At 39.4% G+C, this 19,293-nt stretch overlaps 1 protein-coding gene across 2 annotated transcripts in view; it reads left to right on the top strand.

Annotated features, from left to right (window-relative positions):
• The first annotated feature begins 369 nt into the window (after nt 1-369).
• The window catches only part of INO80C (INO80 complex subunit C), a 30,104-nt gene continuing 11,180 nt past the window's right edge, over nt 370-19,293 (top strand). For both annotated transcript variants that reach the window (XM_053994073.1, XM_053994081.1), the window contains exon 1: nt 370-540. In XM_053994073.1, the coding sequence (XP_053850048.1) occupies nt 406-540 (135 nt within the window). In that variant the 5' untranslated portion in view covers nt 370-405. The remainder of the gene's footprint in view (nt 541-19,293) is intronic.

The raw sequence follows: 19,293 nt of genomic DNA on the forward strand, positions 1-19,293 counted from the left end.
TAATATCATTAAGTCCAACTGCAAAGGCCTCTGTGCTATAAACGACTCAGACGAAGCGGCTTTTCCAGCCCCGCTCACCCTCTACGGGGAGAAACCCCTCACCTCGGCACATTTTGCAACCTCCCACGCACAGGGGCTACCCCGGGGCCGAGGCTGCCACCGCAGCCAGGTCTATGAGCAGGGGCCTGCGACACTGCAAGGCAAGGAGGAGGCGGCAGAGCCGCTTCCCTTCGAGCTCGAGGCCTCACAAGCGCCGGCCAAGCCCCGCTCGCCCTCGGCCTCCCCAGCCAGGCCCGGCCCGCGGTGGCGGAGCCGCGCTGCCGCCACTGCGCATGCGCGGCCGTAGCGCCGCCACAGCTGCCGAGGAACGGGAGGGCTGCCGGCCCGGGCACGGACCAGGGCGGCATGGCGAGCCTGGTCCCCGCCGCCGCCTCGTCTCCCGCCGGAGCCGCGTCCCGCAGCAAGAAACGCCCGGCGAGCCCGGGCACCGGCGGCGGCCCTGCCAAGAAAAAGAAGGCGACGGCGCCTGGCGGCTCACAGGTAATGGTGAGAAGGGGGCGGCCGGCGCGCATGCGCGGTAGCGACCTGCCTTTCCCCGCCCTTTGCCGCCGCGCTGGGAGCGTGTCCCGCAGCCCCCTCTCGCCGGGCTGTCCCCGCTCCCGGTAGCCGCGGGTATCCCGGCACACGCCCGCCTTCCCCGGCACGCCTGCCTACTCCTCTTCCGTCCCGCCCGTGGCGGCGCTGGAAGCTGCCGAGCCTGCTGCGGTGTCCCTCGGGCCGGCGGGGCCCTTCAGAGGTCGGGACGCCGACTGTCGGGCCTTCCTTCACGCCGCTGTAGCGTGGAGGTTGTGTCCCCTCCCCGCCGTGTGCACAGCTGGACCGGTGGCGTCGTTCTCCCCTCTTCCCCGGCCGGGTGTGCGGCCGGATGAGGCAAAGCTTAACCGGGATGCCGTGTAAGCTGCGTTTGTGACCACCGAGATACCGTGTGTGGTGACACTTCTTGACCAAGCCGGCCCGCAGCTCGCTGTTCCCCGCGCTCGCCTCCAGTAGCAGCTCTGTGCGCGGGGTTGTGCCGCGCCTGAGCTCCGTGCGTACCCCCAGATTCACAAATCTCCGACCCTGCGTGATGCTGATTTTAGTGTGAGGCAGCTGAGCTGTCGCGGAGGAGGGACTAGTGCTGGACAGAGCACAGTTCAGCAGCTGCTGGATCTGCTGCGTGCAGTGCACGTGGCCTTCTCTCAGCTGGACAGAGCGGATAGAAGATTTACGTGTGAAATGAAAATGTAACCTCAGAGCCTGAGTTTTGGGGAACAGGGTCAATCAGGGAGGGAGAAGGGCTATTAATGTCAGTTTGTCCTAAACTCCAAACTTCAATCCTAGTGGGTGGTGCAGCCTCATTTTCTGCATTGTGCCACACCAGCACTCATCCCCAGTTGATGTCATCTGCCTCTTGATGATGAGGTGTAGATCACACCATTATAGAAATAAGCAATCACTCCAAAACGTTCTGTTCTTCATCTGCCTCTTGATGATGAGGTGGCATCTCATGCTCCAGAATTAAGTCTTAGAAGAGTTTCAGAGTCAGCATGTATAGACTTTAGATACTGTTATGTCTTGGATTATTTCTAGAAAGATTTTGGTAGCTACAGTGGTCAAAAGAGGATTGGAAAAAATGGCAGACTCCTTTCTTCCACCTAGAAATGATTCCTCTCAGTAATATGTAATGTGCTTTAACAGTAGCATAGCTACAAAGTCTGCCCTACTGCCAGTTAGGTTGCTTGTTTTCACATCAGGAAAAATGCTTATGCATTTTTCAGCAATCTTCTCTCCAGGCAAATAAAAGCCATTTTGCACGCACGAGAGCAGAGACGCAAACTCTTTCTCCTTTGACTGATGCTCTTGTTTCACCCCGTGGCAGTTACATGGCTTCATTCCTGGTGGGCTTATCTTAGGACAGGGAGCACACACCACAGTGCTTAATGTTGCCAACAAACTGCATCACAACTGTGAAAAATTACTGCCTGACATGATCATATTTGACAACTTTTTCAAGGTGTGATAAAGATGATGATCTGAATTTTCCAGTGTGGAGAGGTCCGTTCTGTGTGTGTGTGTGTGCAGATATAAAGCATTATATATTGATATATAACTTAACTGTGTATAAATAATTTATGCTTAAGATTTCCCCACACCCTTCAGCCTCTAAAACTGTTTTCCAAAGTTCACACCAAACTTAATCTTGTGGACAGCTTCCAGTGTTATGAGACAATCCATGATTTCTTACTCAAGCTGGGTTTCAATAGCGTGTGATAAACAGTTTTTGTAATTCTTCTCACAAGTCATTTCAGTGGAGAAAAAAGTAATTTCTCAACACAACATCCAAGTCATCCTACGCATTCATCGACCTCAGCAGTGCAGATCAATCCCACAAGGAAAATAAAAAAATGTCTCAGAAAATGTGTAACCTTAGGAATGGGACATGAAACAGCTCATTCTAGCAGTCTCATTCAGTGTTGCTGGCTAGCTCTGGAGTAGGCCAGTTCAAACAGAAATGAAATGGGGGCTCTGCATGTTTTGAGTTAAAAATAGCTCACCAAAACATGTCATGCCATAGCTCAGCATTAAATGATTTGTATTATAAGTAAACTGACATTATTTCCTTGGTTAACTAGCAAACTGCAGGTAAGATAATCCCTACTGGAAGGTTTAAAATTACCTGCAAGGGTCAACTTAGATCTGGGGTCCCCCTTTGTATTAAGTAGTAACTTCTACTGAGAGCCTTGTGCTGGCCTATATGAAAATACACTTCACATTGTGCCAGCTGTGAACATCCCCATGTCTCTGATCCAGTCTTTGTGAAATTAAACAAAAAGGGATTTTTGTTAGTTCTGCAAATTGTATACTTCATGGGCTCTATGTCACAAGCAGCTGTCACCATGCTCACCGTGAAAGACACGCTGGTCTGGTAAAATGGTAAATTTTAGAAATGTGTTCATTTATTAGATAACAAATTTACTTAAGAATAGCAGTGTAATCAACTAGTTTGAGTAACTGTGTATATCCTACAAGAAGGCACAATTACCTCACAGCATACAGATCTTTATAAACCACATTTTGATTTTTTTTCTTCAACATGTGAATTGCTACTTTCTCTAAGATACACCTTAGGAACATTACCAAAAACATTCTTCATCTTTTTTTTTAGAGCATTGTGCTAATAACACCAAGGTTGTGGGTTCAATTCCCATATGGACCATTCACTTGAGAGCTGGAATTGATGATCCTTGTCGGTCCCTTCCAGCTCAGAACATTCTGTGTGATTTGTGTGAGTTACCGACCCAAAGGTATTGAGTCATATTTGTTTTGGAAGCACATTGCTCACAGGGCTTGTCAGTCATGTCTACAGAAGGAGACACATGCTTTTTGGACATAATGCTGGTATTTACCAAACGTAATATTAAAAGTGAGTTTACAGGAAAGCATGATTGTAAATTGATTACTCCACTTTCATCAGCATTACACAATTATTCCTCCCATGTCGTTGTGCCACTGCATAATATCTCAGTCTTTGCTGCAGCCATGTTGAGGATTATTATGTATATTAAATGGTAACATTAATGTGTCAAAACCAGTGCTGTGTAGTGATTTATACAGCACTATTCCCTTAGATATCCCTGCCCAGTGGTTCCCAGTAGCTGCTGATTCAGCTCCATCCCTGGCTCCTGTGCAGACTTGTTTCCAGGTCTCCTGTCTCATTAATTATTATCACTTAACCTGGGATAGAATCTTTGATACTGATCTCAAAATGCCACCAGTTGCTCTATCTTAATGTTCACATCATTATTTTTACAAATTACACTGCAACAGGAAGCTTTTAAAAGAGTATATTCTAGATCAAGATGTAACTAATGAAGTAAAATGCTTTACTGTGACAGCTTACAATCTTTAAAGATAGAATTTGCAGTAAGATAGGAGAATGATTTGGAAAAAAGTTTCTGATTTTATTATAGGAAAAATTAAAGAGAAAAATTATACTAAATAATATGGTAAATTAAATTGGCTTACATTATTTGTGAAATAACTTCAGACAAACCAGTGAAATATTTATATTGATTTTATCTATAATTATTATTATTGCAGCAGTACTACTGTATGTCTGCTTAATGCTTTCTGTATTTCTCATTCTATCCTTAAAAGCAAAAACTCTACAACAATGTTAGAAAATAAAATCAAAATTATTTAGTTACTATCCTGCTAAATAAGCTCATCTAATGTACCACACAAAAATAAATGGAGTGACTCTGATACAATTAGAACTCCATTTTTATTTTAGATGTATCTGTATTATGATGTTTTTATCTCATAAACTGAAGATCATCAGATTTCACAGTTCTGATAGACCCGTGTAAGTCCAATAAGTGGACTTAAATAGATACATATTAAGGTGGTTACTGTTGTGTACTAAAAAGCTGCCCACTAAAGGCAGAAAGCTTATCCTAGTACATAAACAGCACAGAATTTAACCCTAAATATCAGTAAATTTAATCAATTCTCCTGTCATGCTATTTTTCCAAGCCTAGCACTCTTAGTAGGAAATCATCAAATCATTTTAAAATAACTTTATTTTTTTAAGAGCCCATTTGATCTGGCTGTTCCTGAAAATCAAGGTTAGGGTGAGTGAGTTTGACTACAGAATTGGCAAGTGACCACTAGAGCTACTGAGCTGAGCTGCTGCTGTCACCATGTTCTGGGACAACCTCTTAGAGGACCTCCTTCAGTGTGGCACACTATGACAACTTACTGAGTGAAAATTAAAAATTACCTACTTACCACTTCAGACCTTGTTTACTGCAGTCAGTATGATACCAAACTTATTATTTTAGTATTATTCCATATTAGACTTTCTGCTACAGAAAAGCATGATTCTCCTTTGTAGTTTGAAATTTAATAAACAAGTAGCATTTCTCACCAATCCACCTGCCCTGAAAGGCAGAAGGAACCTGACACAGCATACTAGTAGGGAGATATAAGTACATATCTATTTGCCAGTTCATTAAAAAGCTATCATGTCATTATGCTCTAGACTACACTTTTTGTTTTAAAACCTCTCTCATCCTGTAAGATTGTAACAGTAACCAAAAATACATTAAGTTTAATCAGTGAAGCTGTTCCAGTCTGAGGCTACTGCTTGGCTGGAATGATGTCTTTAAAAGATACAATGTGTTCCCATGGTATGTTAATTCAAATGTAATTAAATTGATTTAAATGACACTTCCATTGGATAAAATATAGATATCATGATACATTGCAGGTGATTGCTAGTTAGTGATAAAAACTGCTAAGGTGAGCTCTTTGAGTTCAGCCACTTGCACAATTGTACCAAACCCTGCCCAAGAGTTTTGGCTCTTATAAAACTAGCAGCCAGTTCAAAACAAATTGCTGTGTCTTAACAAGAGTTTTAGCAGGTAGCATTTCAATTGGCAGATCTATCCCACACGTATCAATGTGCTCTGGCATCACAGATCATGTCACCAGACCACAGGGCATTGAAAATCCTCCAGACTTGCAGTTCTCGGAATGAAGCTCTCAGAGGGTCACTGCTTATATCCAATCCTTTCAGACTCTGCACCACAAAGATACTTTCTGCAACAAAGCTGATAGTGAATAGCTGCAATACTCTTCCCAAAATACATCTTATTTTCAGGCAGTCCACTAAGGAGAAACAGGATTATCTCGAAGCACCATTTTTTGTCACTTGCACATTTAAAGTTAAATCTATTAAAGAATGAGAATCCCTCCAGTCCCTGATGGGGAAAAATGGTAATTAAAAGACAAAAAGCAGATTTTCTACAGAAATCTGGCAAAATTTATGTGTGTTTTAAGCTTAGCTTTATTTTAAAAAATGAATTGCTTTTATAGAGCAATCTAGGTTAAAATGGAAACTGTCAAAACAGAGCTAAGAATTAACTTTGCTTGACATTTATCACATTTTGAAGGCTTCAGATGATCTGTAATCATAAAAGTATGTGAATTTCTAAACCAGACTATGCCAATCTCAGAGAATTACCTACCTCCCCCAACCAAATGTGTATAGATTTTAGTTTTAGAGTAAACACAGATGTTGTATGTTGTAAAAAGGCAAAAGCATATGTGTGTTGCCTTTTACTATGGGCATCAGTATGCTGGTGTCATGGGTTTTTTACCCTTCTTCACTTGTCCTAGCAGACAATTTTAATCTCTCCTTTAGCTAACAGAAGGTGGAGTCTTAACTATGATCACACCTAGTTTCAGGATTCATAATAAACATGCAGGAAATTTAGGAGACTTAATAAAGATGTTTCACCACTTCTATCATAAGGAGATAAAATAGGATAGGTTATTTTTTGAAGGAGAAAGAGCAATCTAAAACACCTCATACATGTACTTTAGCATGAAATTTTCTCTTGAGAGATAGTACCCCTAAAAAGTGATCTCAGAATCCAGTTAGTGCTATAAAATATTCAGATTAACAAAAGAAAATTTGCAATAACTTAACTGTCTAGATATTGCAGATTTGAAAAGGTGTTAGACTGTTTTTCACATTTTTCTAAAGTGCAATAATTGTGTTTGGTAGTCACTGCAACTCTTGCTGTAGCAAGGCATTTGTAGTTATTTCAATTATATATTATATTAATTTATTCAATGTGTTTGTTTTGGATTAGAAAGGCTAATATTAATTTATTAGTTATGAGGGTTGTGAACACATTTTTCAAGCATTCCAAGAAAGCAGAATGGAGAGATTGGATTTAAATCTGCAGAAGGCCATAAAAGCTTGTGACACAATGTGTTGTAAAGTATGCCTGGCCCTGACACAAGAATTCATATCCATAAACAGCGTGTCTTGCCTCACTGCAAAGCACACCTGCAACTTTAAGAGGCTCAATTAGGCAAATGAATAAGTTTCTCATTATTGGAGTCCCAGTCTCCTCCTATCTTCTTCCCTCTTATCCACCTCCACAAGTCTCAGTTGCATGCTCCTGCTGCGTGCATCATGCCAGCTTTGGCTCTCCCCAGACCTGTTCCCACTGATAGAGGTCTGCTGTCAGGACTTGCCAAGCATTCCCCCTCTCCTGGAAGCTGCATTGTCTGCTGCTGCACTGCTGAACTGGACTGATTCACAGGGAAGGCTAACAGCTGTGGGGTGTAGCACAAGGAAGAGGCACGACCAAGTGGCAAGGAAAACCACTTGTCCACTACAAGCAACCTACTTCATGAGCTTGCATACTCTTAATTCCAGATTTCATTAGTTGACTGAAACAGACTAAATTAAATACTTGATCCCTGTCCCTGCCTGCAGGAAGGCCTGAAAAGTAACAGCTTCAGCTGTCGTATTGCTTGTCTGTCAGTCTCTAAGTCCCTCAGCTGATTCTGCTAACTGTGAGATGCCACCAAAATAAGTTATCAAGAAATATGTAGTGGTCCTAATTATACTTCTCCCTGAAGATTTAGGAAACTCGTTCTACTTGGGATTCAGAACCATGAACATCTGCCTTCTTGAAAGCAGGTATTAAATCCTTTCTTTCAAAAGTAGAAGCACACTTACACACTTTTTATATCATCTGTCCTTACAACTCCTTAGTCTGTCCTCCACTTGAAGTTACCTGTTCCTGCCACTGCCTGAAGGGATTCAAACCCTCTCTTTCCCAAGCACACCCTAACCACTTGGCTAAAAGCAGATCTGGTGTGGGAGTGTGGAAAGGTGTTCTCCTCTACAGGCAAGGGTGGAGGTTTTCTCTCTGTTCCAAAGAGAACAAATCCATAGTTTAGTAATGAACATAGTTATCAGAATGGTCTGCTTATGTATTTTAGGTCTTTATTTCTGTTACATATTTTGTCTTATGATAATTTTAATACAAAATACACAGTTGTGCAAACAGGGATCAGAACTAATTTCCTTTGTAGACTCTAGATAAAAAGTGAAATAGTCATGCCATCTAATAAGATGTGTTTATGTAGTAGTAAAAATGTAATACTGTTAATTCAAGAAACAAATTTGAAATGGATGGAAGGAAACTCTTTTGTGAGTAATACATACTTACACTGTGGTGGAGCCATCATTTTGGAAGGAGTGAATGTCTGTGACTACATGTCTTGTAATTGTCCTGCCCCAGGATGTAAGTACTGGTTGACTCAGGAAGAAAAACTGTCCTTGCTGATTAAAAGACCCTGCTGTGGATAAGGAGTGTTTTTGAGAATTAAAAGATAAAATTCCTTTTATAAAGCATATAAAGGCCATTGCTGGGATTTACCATGTGAAAAGAGACTCTTAGTATCTTATCTGCCTTTTTATCATTTATTAAACAGAGAAGTATGATTTGTTGTGTATCATAAGTCCTTAATTTTCAATAAACACAAAAATTTCCATGCTTCTGTGTACAACCTACCTAATAGGTGTACTACATAAAATCTGATGTAATTAGAAAAGCTCATTTTGCAAACATCCACAGGCCTAAAGGTAAAACCTTCTACACAGTTTTAAGCAACTTAGGTTTTTGAGTTTTTGCCCTTGGAGAGTTGACATGCTTGTAGCTTTACTTACCCCAGTGTTCATATGGATGCAGTGTGCTTATCATGACAGCCTTATTTATTGCTTCCTCAGATTTTTACTTTTCTGAGTTAATGAGAGAACAAGAAAAAAGGCAGGAAAGGCTGAGACACCTATGATAGTTTCTGCATAAATTAGACAAGGTTTACAGGTGTGGCTAGTGTCACTTAAGCAGTACAGCTGGAAAACTCAAATCAAATTTCAGGCATTTAAGTATTTTTTCATATTTGAAAGTGAAACAGCAACTTCCCAAACTAAATACAGAACTACTGCTTAGAGTTTGGTTAGCTATGAATCAAGGAGACCATATTTGAAGAAAAGGTTATTGGCATCTCAGGAGTATAGGCAATGTTCATCAGATGAGGGGGAAAGTATTGTGAAAACGCTCATCATTTAGGATAAAGGTGGAGGGAGTTAAAACCCTCTAGGAAACTATGTGAAAGTAATGTGCAAAAAAAAATCTTTCTGTTGAGTTTGTGGTGTATTGGTATTCAGTCCATCCAGAAGCTTGTCTTAATTTTCCAGATAAAGTGGTGCCTTTAATAAAATATGACTCCTCTGTCTAAAAACTTTGTTACATTTATGCTTTGAAACAATCAGGACAGCAAAATACTGCTGAATTGGAACATGCAGAAATTAGGGCAGTAATTAATATAAGTTATATGACTGCTTATGTCCAAAAGAGCTTTTTGTTACTAAAACCAGTATTTTCTATTTTATAAGATATTGATTTCTAGCCAGGGAGACTGAGAGCTGCACGGAGAGTTGTGCAATCTCTGCGCTTGAAAGTGTTTGGGGCCTGCTGGGGAAAAGCCCCAGGAATCTAGTCCAAGGTCAGTTTTGACCCTGCTTTGGGCAGGAGGCGAGCTGATGACCTCCTGAGACCCCTTCCAGCGTCAGTGACTCAATGTTACTGTGTCAACTTCCAGATGTCTGGTTGTATGACTAAGATGGGTGTGTCCTCTCCCTAAACAAAGTCCTACACTCTTGTCATAGGCAGATTCAAACGTGAAAATTACCACAAAAATCAATGACTACATTCAGACAGTATTAAATCTCCCTATGCTGTACAATGGTTATGTTTTAGTAGAACTGCTCTTCCCTTGAAAGGACCGGACAATGTTCTGACAGCAAAATTAGCTGTTAAAGTCAACAAACTGCAATAGAAGAAGGCCATTTTTCCTTGATGTATGTATGTATGCACAGTGTACTCAGGCTCCTCCAAAGAAAGCAGTAGTCGGAAAAGGTCTTATTCTTTAAGTTGATTATCTTTATTTGCATAGTCTAGAACTAGAAGTGCTAGTTTAAGGCTCACATTAATGAGTTGGAATTTTCTCCAGTCAGAAATGCCGTTTTCATCTGACTTTTTGTTAAACCTACTTGTTGCAGCCAGAATTGCCTTTTTTTACAGATATAGACTTGCCTTTTTTTATGCTTGTCCTTTTTTTATCTGTCCAGAAGGTATTTTTTTATTTGCTGAATAATTCATTGTGGGAAATGTCTTAAAACAGGATCCTGTTAAACCCACCACTACATTTCCCCTCTCACCTACGACTGTGGATGTGATACCAAAAGTTCACTGATTCTAATGTAGTGGCAAGTCAAGTCTTTTAATAGTTCTGTTCTATTTGAAGCAAAAAAAAGGCAGTTGGGATAGAAGTTTATTTGAAAACACTAAACTGTCTGGCACTTTTCAGATCTGCTGCCGTTCCTCAACTTCAGTATATGGTATCAGGGTGAAGTGCCACAGAACTTGCATAGCTGAGTAAACAACCACCTACTTGTACAAATGTTTCTGCAGAAATTTGCCTTCAAATTAGCTCTACCATACAACTCTGTCTTCCCTTTTTCTCCTGAGCTGCCTCAAAATAGTCTACAAGAGATACTTATATTACCTTATTTTTATCTAAATTAGTATTTGTCATATGTTTGTTTTGGTTCAGTTGTCAAGTTTGGTTTGTTTTTTTTTTTTTTTTTCATTATCCAGTTAAATGTATGTATCCATTGGATAATGCACCTACAATTCTGCTGAGTACAGGAAACTGGTGCACTATTCAAAGTTGGAATGGTTGGTAGTGAGTTTACTAGAGAAAGGAATGTGAATACAGTATTCAGGGCATGTGCAACCAGATTTTTTTGTCCCATAATATGAGACAAACAATAAAGATGACAGGTTTAGCTTGAAGAAGTTTAAAGTCTAAGGTATAGTTTATTTTCTTGTTTTCTTTAAAAGACCTTTGGAGCATCTGATAAAATTACTGCTCTCTGATACATTATACCTTTGATAACTTCTTGAAGGTCTGTAGTAAGAATGTTTTTATTCTCAGTTCCTGAGCATTGCAATATTTCATAGATCAGTGTACCCAAGCTTTGTGTTTCTGACATGGTGTCTCGGTATGGCAGTCTTAAATAGCTGTGCACAAATGGAAAAACCTTCTTCTAAGTAACTTTAGACTGCAATGCACCATGGCAGAAGTAGTGTGGTTAGCAGAAATTAAATAAAACTATAATTTTAATATCCTTAAAGTCACAAGACAAACAGAAATCAAGTGCTAAAATGTGCAAAAAATAGGGAAAATGCAAAAGTGCAGATTTGTTTTCTGTATTGGTTTACCCAGTAGTCCATATAATTTTGAAGGTAAAATTTAACTTCTCTAATTCAGGTGTGTATTTTCCTTAGCAAAATAAATAGAGTAGGAGCTCTGAAAGATACCCCATTTCAGTTGAAACTATTTAATTGCCTTTCCTTGAAGAAATGGCATTTCGTTTTTCTTTGTTACTCAAGTGTTATTTCCCATCAGAATGGATAATGTTCTACAGAATAAACTACAATCAGGAAACTGAGGGTTTTCGTTTCGTTTTTTCAGAGTGAAATTACTCTCCCATCAATCATAGGAGCCGATAACTTTTTGCTTTCCTTGTCCTTGATTCAGTCACGTGTAGATGAATGGACTTGGATCCTCCTTGGCTGAAGGCTGTTACTGGGTACAGGGATTCTGGTATGCTCCCTAAGCAGCATTACAATGTTAATGGCACATGAGCATATTGTAATCCTCCACACTTTTCTCCAGAAGTACTTTGACCTTAACTGTTCTGTATCAAATGATGTATTTTAAACTTTAAGATGCAGTTTAGCCAAAGTCCTTGACTGATTTTTTCTGATAGAGAAAGGAACACACTGGCATTTTTTTTATAAAAATTCAATTGTGATTTACTGTAGTCTTTTTTGCTAGTATGCTTTCATCCATTTTCAGTCTTAAAACCCATCAATTTAGGAGACTTTTTTATTTAGAGGGATCAAAATATTCTGTTAACTGAGCTCACTTTTACCCTTGATGAAAGTACGACCCAACACGTGCTTTTGGATTCTAAATATACTGAAAGTTTCAGCTCTAGGGCCACTTTGGCAATGCCATTCAGCTTATGCTTATGAATTTGTCCAAGGTAAATTTTCTTAATAAAGAAAACTGTCAAACTTTATAAACAAGGAGTAGTCCCAATCCACCAAATGAAATCTACAAGTGAGAGATCCCTTGCAATTATTTTAGCCAAAGGGAGCTTTGTGGCAAATGCAAATTAAACCAAGCTTTTCTGGGATAGCATGAAGCTATTCACAGTTGCGTCCCAATTACATTTTATTTGAGATTTTTCCCCACAGCAAATAGTAAAATTTTTCCTTTAAATATCTGTAAGTTATAAAACTTTGCCTATCACAGTACTTAAAAGTCTTTAAATGGGAAAACATGTTAGGCGTTTGAAATCTCTTGAGAATAAATCCAAGCTTTTTACTGAGGCTTGTTCATCTTATTCTGTGTTTGACTGTTTAATAATTTTGAAGAGAAGAAAGTGAACTTGAGTTTTCTTGGTTTATTTGTTTGGTTTTTTTTTTAAGTGAGCAGTACCATTGTGAAAGGAGATCTTGTGTCATGAAATTGCTATATCTTTTTCCCCCAGGTTTTTAAGAAATGCTTGAGAGGTGGGGAATGTAATTAAAATCTTATTCTCCCTTTGCTTGCATTTTTAATTTTGAATTCTAACCCTCACACGTCATAATAGAGCTTTGCATTAGGGTATTTTATACCTCTATCAAAGTGACTAAAGTAATTAGTATTTTATACATTTTGGTAAGTATTTTGTCACTGAAGCCACCAGTGCAGGTGAATGATAATGGTTTTATGCTCAGGCACTGACAGGACCCTAAATGAGAATGTCGCCTTTTAATCAAGAGCACTTGGAGTCTGTGGTATTGAAATGCCCTACAGAGAGCATAGAAAAGCCATCCATCACTTTGTGACAGTCCAATCTTTTAGTGCATGAGTAAAATTTTATTCAGCCTTTCTGAGGCAGTTGGAATGTGAGATGTTTAACTCGCCTCAGAACAGCAGAAGTCTGAAAGCATGATGTCGAGATTGCTATCTGGGCAGCTTATGTGTCTTTATGTATTATGTTTATTTATTTAAATTGCAGTTGAAGTGTTTTCTGTGTCCTGCTTCAAACACCTTCCCCCATACTCTTATATATCAAACAGCAGACATTATGTCTAAATTTTAGTCATATGTTTGGAGTTAATTTGCACAGTTGATTAACTCTTGATGCTCAGTGGAAATACTCAGCAAGTCAGAGGGAAAAGACCTCTGCTTTAGCAAAGGCAGGTTTTGTAAGTATTGTACATGTAAGTAGTTTGACACGTGACTCAAAAATCCTATGGGAAATGGTTAGAAGAAGTGCAGTTAGTGATACATGTACTTGGAATTGTAAACTATTATTATAATAATCCAACAATCTAATTTCAAACTTTGTGTTGTTACGTTTGCTTTTAACAACCCTCTTTCAGCTTTCTTTATAAGTGAAAACAGCAGTAGTATCTGAGGACAATGTGGTAATTTAAGCAAAAATATTTTTGTTGTCAGGCGTTTGGGATATTTACTTGTGATATCAGTGGAAGCAGAAACCTATACCAGGACCTTTGTCTTTTAAGACGAGTTGACAGTGATGAAATCCACTGACTTAGGTGGATTTACTCCCAATTTAAACTGTGTACAGAAATGACTTGCCAACTTGCAACTCAAATCGAGGACAGTGATCTGCACTGTACTTAATAGCTGGATACTACTCAGGATTTCAGGGATTTTTAAGTAAATTCAGTTTTTCAGTGACCTGTGGAACAGAATTTGTTGTGAATGTGCAAGATTAGGGGTGTTTCTTTTCCTTCTTGGCATTTGAACATTTTCCAGCTGAACTGGTTTTTGTCCTATGCCCAAAATAAGGTAGGACCTTCTGTGAAGGGAGAATGTTCCTAAAATACTACCGTGTACCCCAGTGCTGAGAGAGAGAAAAGGATGGGGAAGTTGCACTGGGCTTCATTTTAGTGAGTAGAAAGGAAGAGGGAAAAAGTTTTTCCTGCTGAATCCAAGAACTAGTAAAATGCAACTAGATGAGGAAGACACGTTTATGTGTCTTACTGAAAAGGTCTTTCCAGCAAACTCTTCTGTCACAGATGTGGATAGAGTTACTCATGTTCTAAACAGTGCTGTTTTGTCAGTTCCTGCATTGTTACTGAGTCTTCAGTAAGTTTGCTTTCAGAAATGTATCATGGCTATAATGTTGGCAATGAGAAATTTTTTAACCATCATTTTAACTTGAGCTTAAACACATCTAATTCTGACACCTTTCTCAGTGAATTATTCCCAGCAATGTAAAGAGCTGCATTTTTGTCTGCCAGAGGGTACGTGTTCAAGTTTTAATGGCCCCTGTCATGTCATCATGCAAAGTTAAATGATTTAAATATTTAGAATGTGCAAGAGCCTGGGCCAGCCTTGTTATAGTGAGAGCTGATATATTAATCAAGCAACTTAATATATGTTCCAGTATGAGCAGTATTAGCTGGCACTCCATTAAATAGCTGACATTCAGGATCTACTCCCAATTTTAAAAAGTCTGCTCATATCATCGCTGCTGTCATCTAGTGACATTCGTGCTCTGTTTCCACATGGCGTTCTCACTCACTGTAATTGTCTGCTAGTGAAAATACAGGTATTATCCATTGATTTTCTAAATTACCATTTTCTTCCCTGGCTGCATGCCACAGCTCTTGTCAGGATATCACAGAACTTACACACAACTAAAAGCCAAGTAAGTTGCTACAGTTGGAAATTGCTGCTTAAGAAGTAACCTACTACAGGAAAAATTAGACATGCACCATTATTGAAGCTGAGTTAAAGCAACATTGTAGTAGTGACTATGAATTGTGATTATGAAAATCAGTTGCCAAAAGAAAGTATAAGTAATTTAAACTATTTCTTGAATTTCACATAGAAAGGTTGAAGACAAGTGGGTTCCTCAGTAAATTGGGTGCTTGGGGCCAGACTCCTCTAATTACTTCTTTTTCATTGGTGACATACAACACTCTCATCATCACTATAAGACAAAGCCAGCATTTCAGCAATTCAGAAATTTCTGAATCCAGAAACAAAACCAGACCAGAATCCCACCTGTGCAGTCACTTTCATTTACAATTCCTGTACTCAATATATTGTCAAAACTAACAAATAAATGATTTGCAGAAAACAGAAAGAATCAATGTTTTCAGTATTGATTTTGCTTCCTTAAATTAGAAACTCCCTTTCCAGTTCTCATAGAATTTATTTATGCATTTGAGTTTTGATTTACCAAGACATTGTTCAGTTACCTTCTGGTTTTAAATTTTGTTTTAGCATGTAAAACTGTTAACACCTAGTGAAACTGGCCACTGATGGTCATAGTATATCTTTAGTGATGTGCAAATCCATTTTTTTTTGTAAGCCATGACATGCATGGTATGCAGTGATAGGATGCCAGAAATGCACACATTTACATCTTGACTTTATGTTTCATATTTTCATGGGTTTCTAATACATAGTAAAATCCTGTTAGTATAAAATAACTTAAAAATTATTACAGAATGTAATCCAGAAGTAAATAGGTAAGAAATTTTACTTCAGTATATATCAGCTATTCTGATATATACTGATGTTGTACAGTTTTAATCCTTGCTGGGGGAAATAAAAAAAAAAAAAAAAAAAAAAGAAATTATGAGTGGAATAAGCACTTTCATAGTAAGCTAATTTCACCTGGTATTTAGTGTCATTGCAGACACCCATCCCAAACCCCACAAAGCTGATTCCACCTGGAAGTAGCCAAAACAAAGAAATCAGCTTCCACGATCTACAAGTTTTGTTTGTCCTCTCTAAATAAAACCAGACAGATGGCTCAGTCTTTGGAAATCATGTGAAAATATCTGTGGTAGGGAATTTGGAACAAAATATATACAAAAAATTAATAGACCTACCAAAACCTAATAGTGAAAGTAGTATGTGAATAGGCAACCTCCCAGTGTGTTTCCTCCCAGTATAGACAGTATATACAGCAGGGTCCAAGCTAGGCTCATTCCTGAGGTTTGGCTTTACTCAAAAGAAACCAGTGTAAAGGTAGCAAAGCTTTGGTCAGGTCTCTTCCCCAGATTTGGCTGCTCATAAAACAAACTTATTAGGACTTCCAAGTGTTTGCTGCAGGTTTTCAGTCTCTCTCAAATTTTTGCTACCAAGTCCTCTGCCATCTTCCTCCCTTGGGCGACTGTCACCTAGTCCTAGGACATAACAGGGAAGACATTGTCCCACCCAGCAGGGATGCTCTGAATACTCGATAGATGGTCTTGTGAAAAGAACTGCAAAATAGAAGCTCATCCCCTCACTATTTCTCTTGTCTATCCCAGGAGGGATAGAGGTTGCCAACTTGCCATACTGTGGTTGTAGTTAAAATTCAGCTGAAGCACATAAACATGACTTTACAGAGGGAATAAAATTGCACAAGTGCTCAAGTATTTGACCTGCTGCCTATGACTTTTAATACATCCCATTCCAGTCAAGGTGTTCAATGCCTGGGGATACTGGGAGGAGGAGGAGAAGAACAGAGAGGGGTAACATGAAAAGTGGCAACATGGACTTCAGTGGGGATTAACAGCCACAGAAAGAGGTGCTGGGAGAGGATGAATTACTGGTAGTTACTGATGACTTAGCTGCAGTCATTACTGCAGTATTTTTATCCTTATTTGAGGTAAAACTAGCATAAGCATGTTCAGCAGTACTGACGTCACATCTTAATTTTTCCATGCAGGTGTACCCTGTAAACCTAAAGCCACTCCAAAATCTTTGTTGCTATGATCTTCAACAGACTATGGAGAAAAACATACTGCTTAGTGACTAATGTAGCACAAATTCCCTGTAGCCCTAGTTACATAAACTACCATTTAAAAGACACAATTTAGTTATAAAGTGCACGTTAAAAGCTGTTCTCTCCTTGAAGTGTATATTGAATTTCCCATAAAGATTGTTTACAAGATCAGTTAAAAAGAAACTTTAAAGAAGCTTTTGAGCATGTCAGCCCTTGGTTGCACCGTCTTTTTAGCCCCACAGCAAAGCATTTGGGATTATCCCAGGAGTCTGGGGTTGAGGGAGTTAGCTAAGAGAGTGGCTTGGTAGGGAAAATGTGCTGGGGATGGGCTGTGGACTGGGCAGGAAGGGGAAGCTGCCCCACACGTGACTGGGGGTTACAGCACACATTGAGCAGAGTGTGTTCCCTGGTGACAGACACTTCCTCACTGTGCTCACGACACCACCGTCACTTCATAGGACTACAAAGGGCATTTGTATTCTTCCTGTTTGTTTGTCCCAGCACATGACAGTGAAGAATGAACTGTCTTCCAACCTAAACGACCAAGAGAACAAGCACATTTGGGAGAGATGTTTTCAACTGATATTAAAAGTTAAATATTACCTTTACTGTTCTGTAATTGTTCACTGAGGAATCTCTTTTCAGGCTGTAAATAATGACTTGTATTATCACTGTATTATTCTCTTTCAGGAAACGTGTTTGTCAGAACAAAGGTAGATCCATATCCCCTGCCTTTAAAAAACTTTCAGAAAATGAACCTGAAAAATTACATGAAGTTTCTGGTGCTTTAAATCCTGACATTTAAAACATAGGCCAGAGAGATTTGTAGATTTTAGAGGCACTTGCAGTTTGTGGCTATAAAGCTGCAAAGAATATCAGCTGAGACTTCTGTAGGCTGCATGGGAAGAGCTTTTCAAAGCTCTGTACTGCCAGAGTTCACGCCTCTGTGCAATAGCACATTATTCGGGAAGCAGTGCTTCTGCTCAACTCTTTAATGTTTTTCCAGAAAGAGAAGCACATTAGCTGAGTGTCTCTCTGCCATGGTCCCATTGCTGAAAATCAGAGTTTTCATACAAGCAGTGCTGAGTGAGGAAAGTGGCATGCCTCTACAGTATGTCTTTATCTCAGTTCCCAGCATTTAACTGGAATCATAATACTCAGTCTTATTTGCTTCACAGTCTGTCACAGGGCTCTGAAGTCAGGGTATCAGCTGCATGCCTCAGTGATACGAAAACTGCTTTACAGCCCTGCACCCTTTGCCTTGGACAGGAAACTGCTGCTCTCAAATTGTCCATGACAGATCCAGAGGCTACTGCTGGCATTATGTCTCCCTGGCACTGGAAGATGACTTGGGTGATCCTATGAACCTGATGCCTTGATGGGCAACAAACCCAAAAAACAGCAGTTGCTGCTCTAGATCCTGCTGCCTCTGTCACCATGCAAGGGATACTCGCACCAACAAAATCAACGTCTGTCCTGTAATGAGGACTAGCCTGACTCTTAGCAGCTCTAATACCTGAAATCCCTTAGGAGTTTATACGGAAAAGAAAATACATGTAGTATTTACGTTCAAGAATTGTCCTGCCAGGAACAATTCCTTACTTTCCTTCCCACTGACCAGCAAAATTAGCACTGAATCCACACAGAAAAAGACACTGAAGACAGGGAGGGTAGTATGTAAGTATGTCCAGTTGCAGAAATTACAGATTATATGTATAAGAAGTTTCTTCCCCTTTACTATTTAACTATTTTTATTTGCTGAGTCTCAAAGTACTAGTTACTGTTTTGGGATATTGTTGAAATACTACTCAAAGCCTGTTTCACAGAAACCAGAATACTTAGGAGAAGATCACTGAAGGGACAACAGTGATAAAGTAATTATCTGTAGAAGTGGGTTTAAAACCAACCAGATGGTACCAAAGAAAAGGCAAGAATGCTTTGAAGAATAAATCTGAGTGTTGATTCTTCTACCTAAGAGAATTTACACTGATAATGAGCAGTATCAGAGATAATGAATTCATGAAAAATAATATTGTATCTCAAGCCTTGTATTTCTCAAAGCTGACTAATGTTTGCTGCTGAAATCTGAAGTGCTGGAAGCATGCATGTACAAGAATATATTTTGAAACCTAGGAACTCAGTGTATAAAGCCACTTTATTCAGGATTGATGAAGATATTTTCTCTGCTCACTGCCACATAATGTACATGTTTCCAAACATCCATCTGCATTTGTTCTGTTTCTTTGACAGTCACTGCCTTTTAATGTTTTCTGTCCTCAATGGAAGAATCAAGTTTAAGCTACAGGCTTCAGTGTAGCTTCTGCTAATGTTATTATTGCCTTATCTCCTGTAATATGAACTTACATAGGACCGTGTTGTTTTGAAAACAGATTATTTCTATTCATATTTTTATTTTAGTAAGGCACTAGAAACATTGCTTTTTTACTTTATACTTCCAAGTATTTAAGACCTCTCTTTGCTGTGTTGAAAACAGGCACTGT

The sequence above is a fragment of the Vidua macroura genome, chromosome 1 (genome assembly GCF_024509145.1).
Source record: "Vidua macroura isolate BioBank_ID:100142 chromosome 1, ASM2450914v1, whole genome shotgun sequence".
NCBI classification, from domain to species: Eukaryota; Metazoa; Chordata; class Aves; order Passeriformes; family Viduidae; genus Vidua; species Vidua macroura.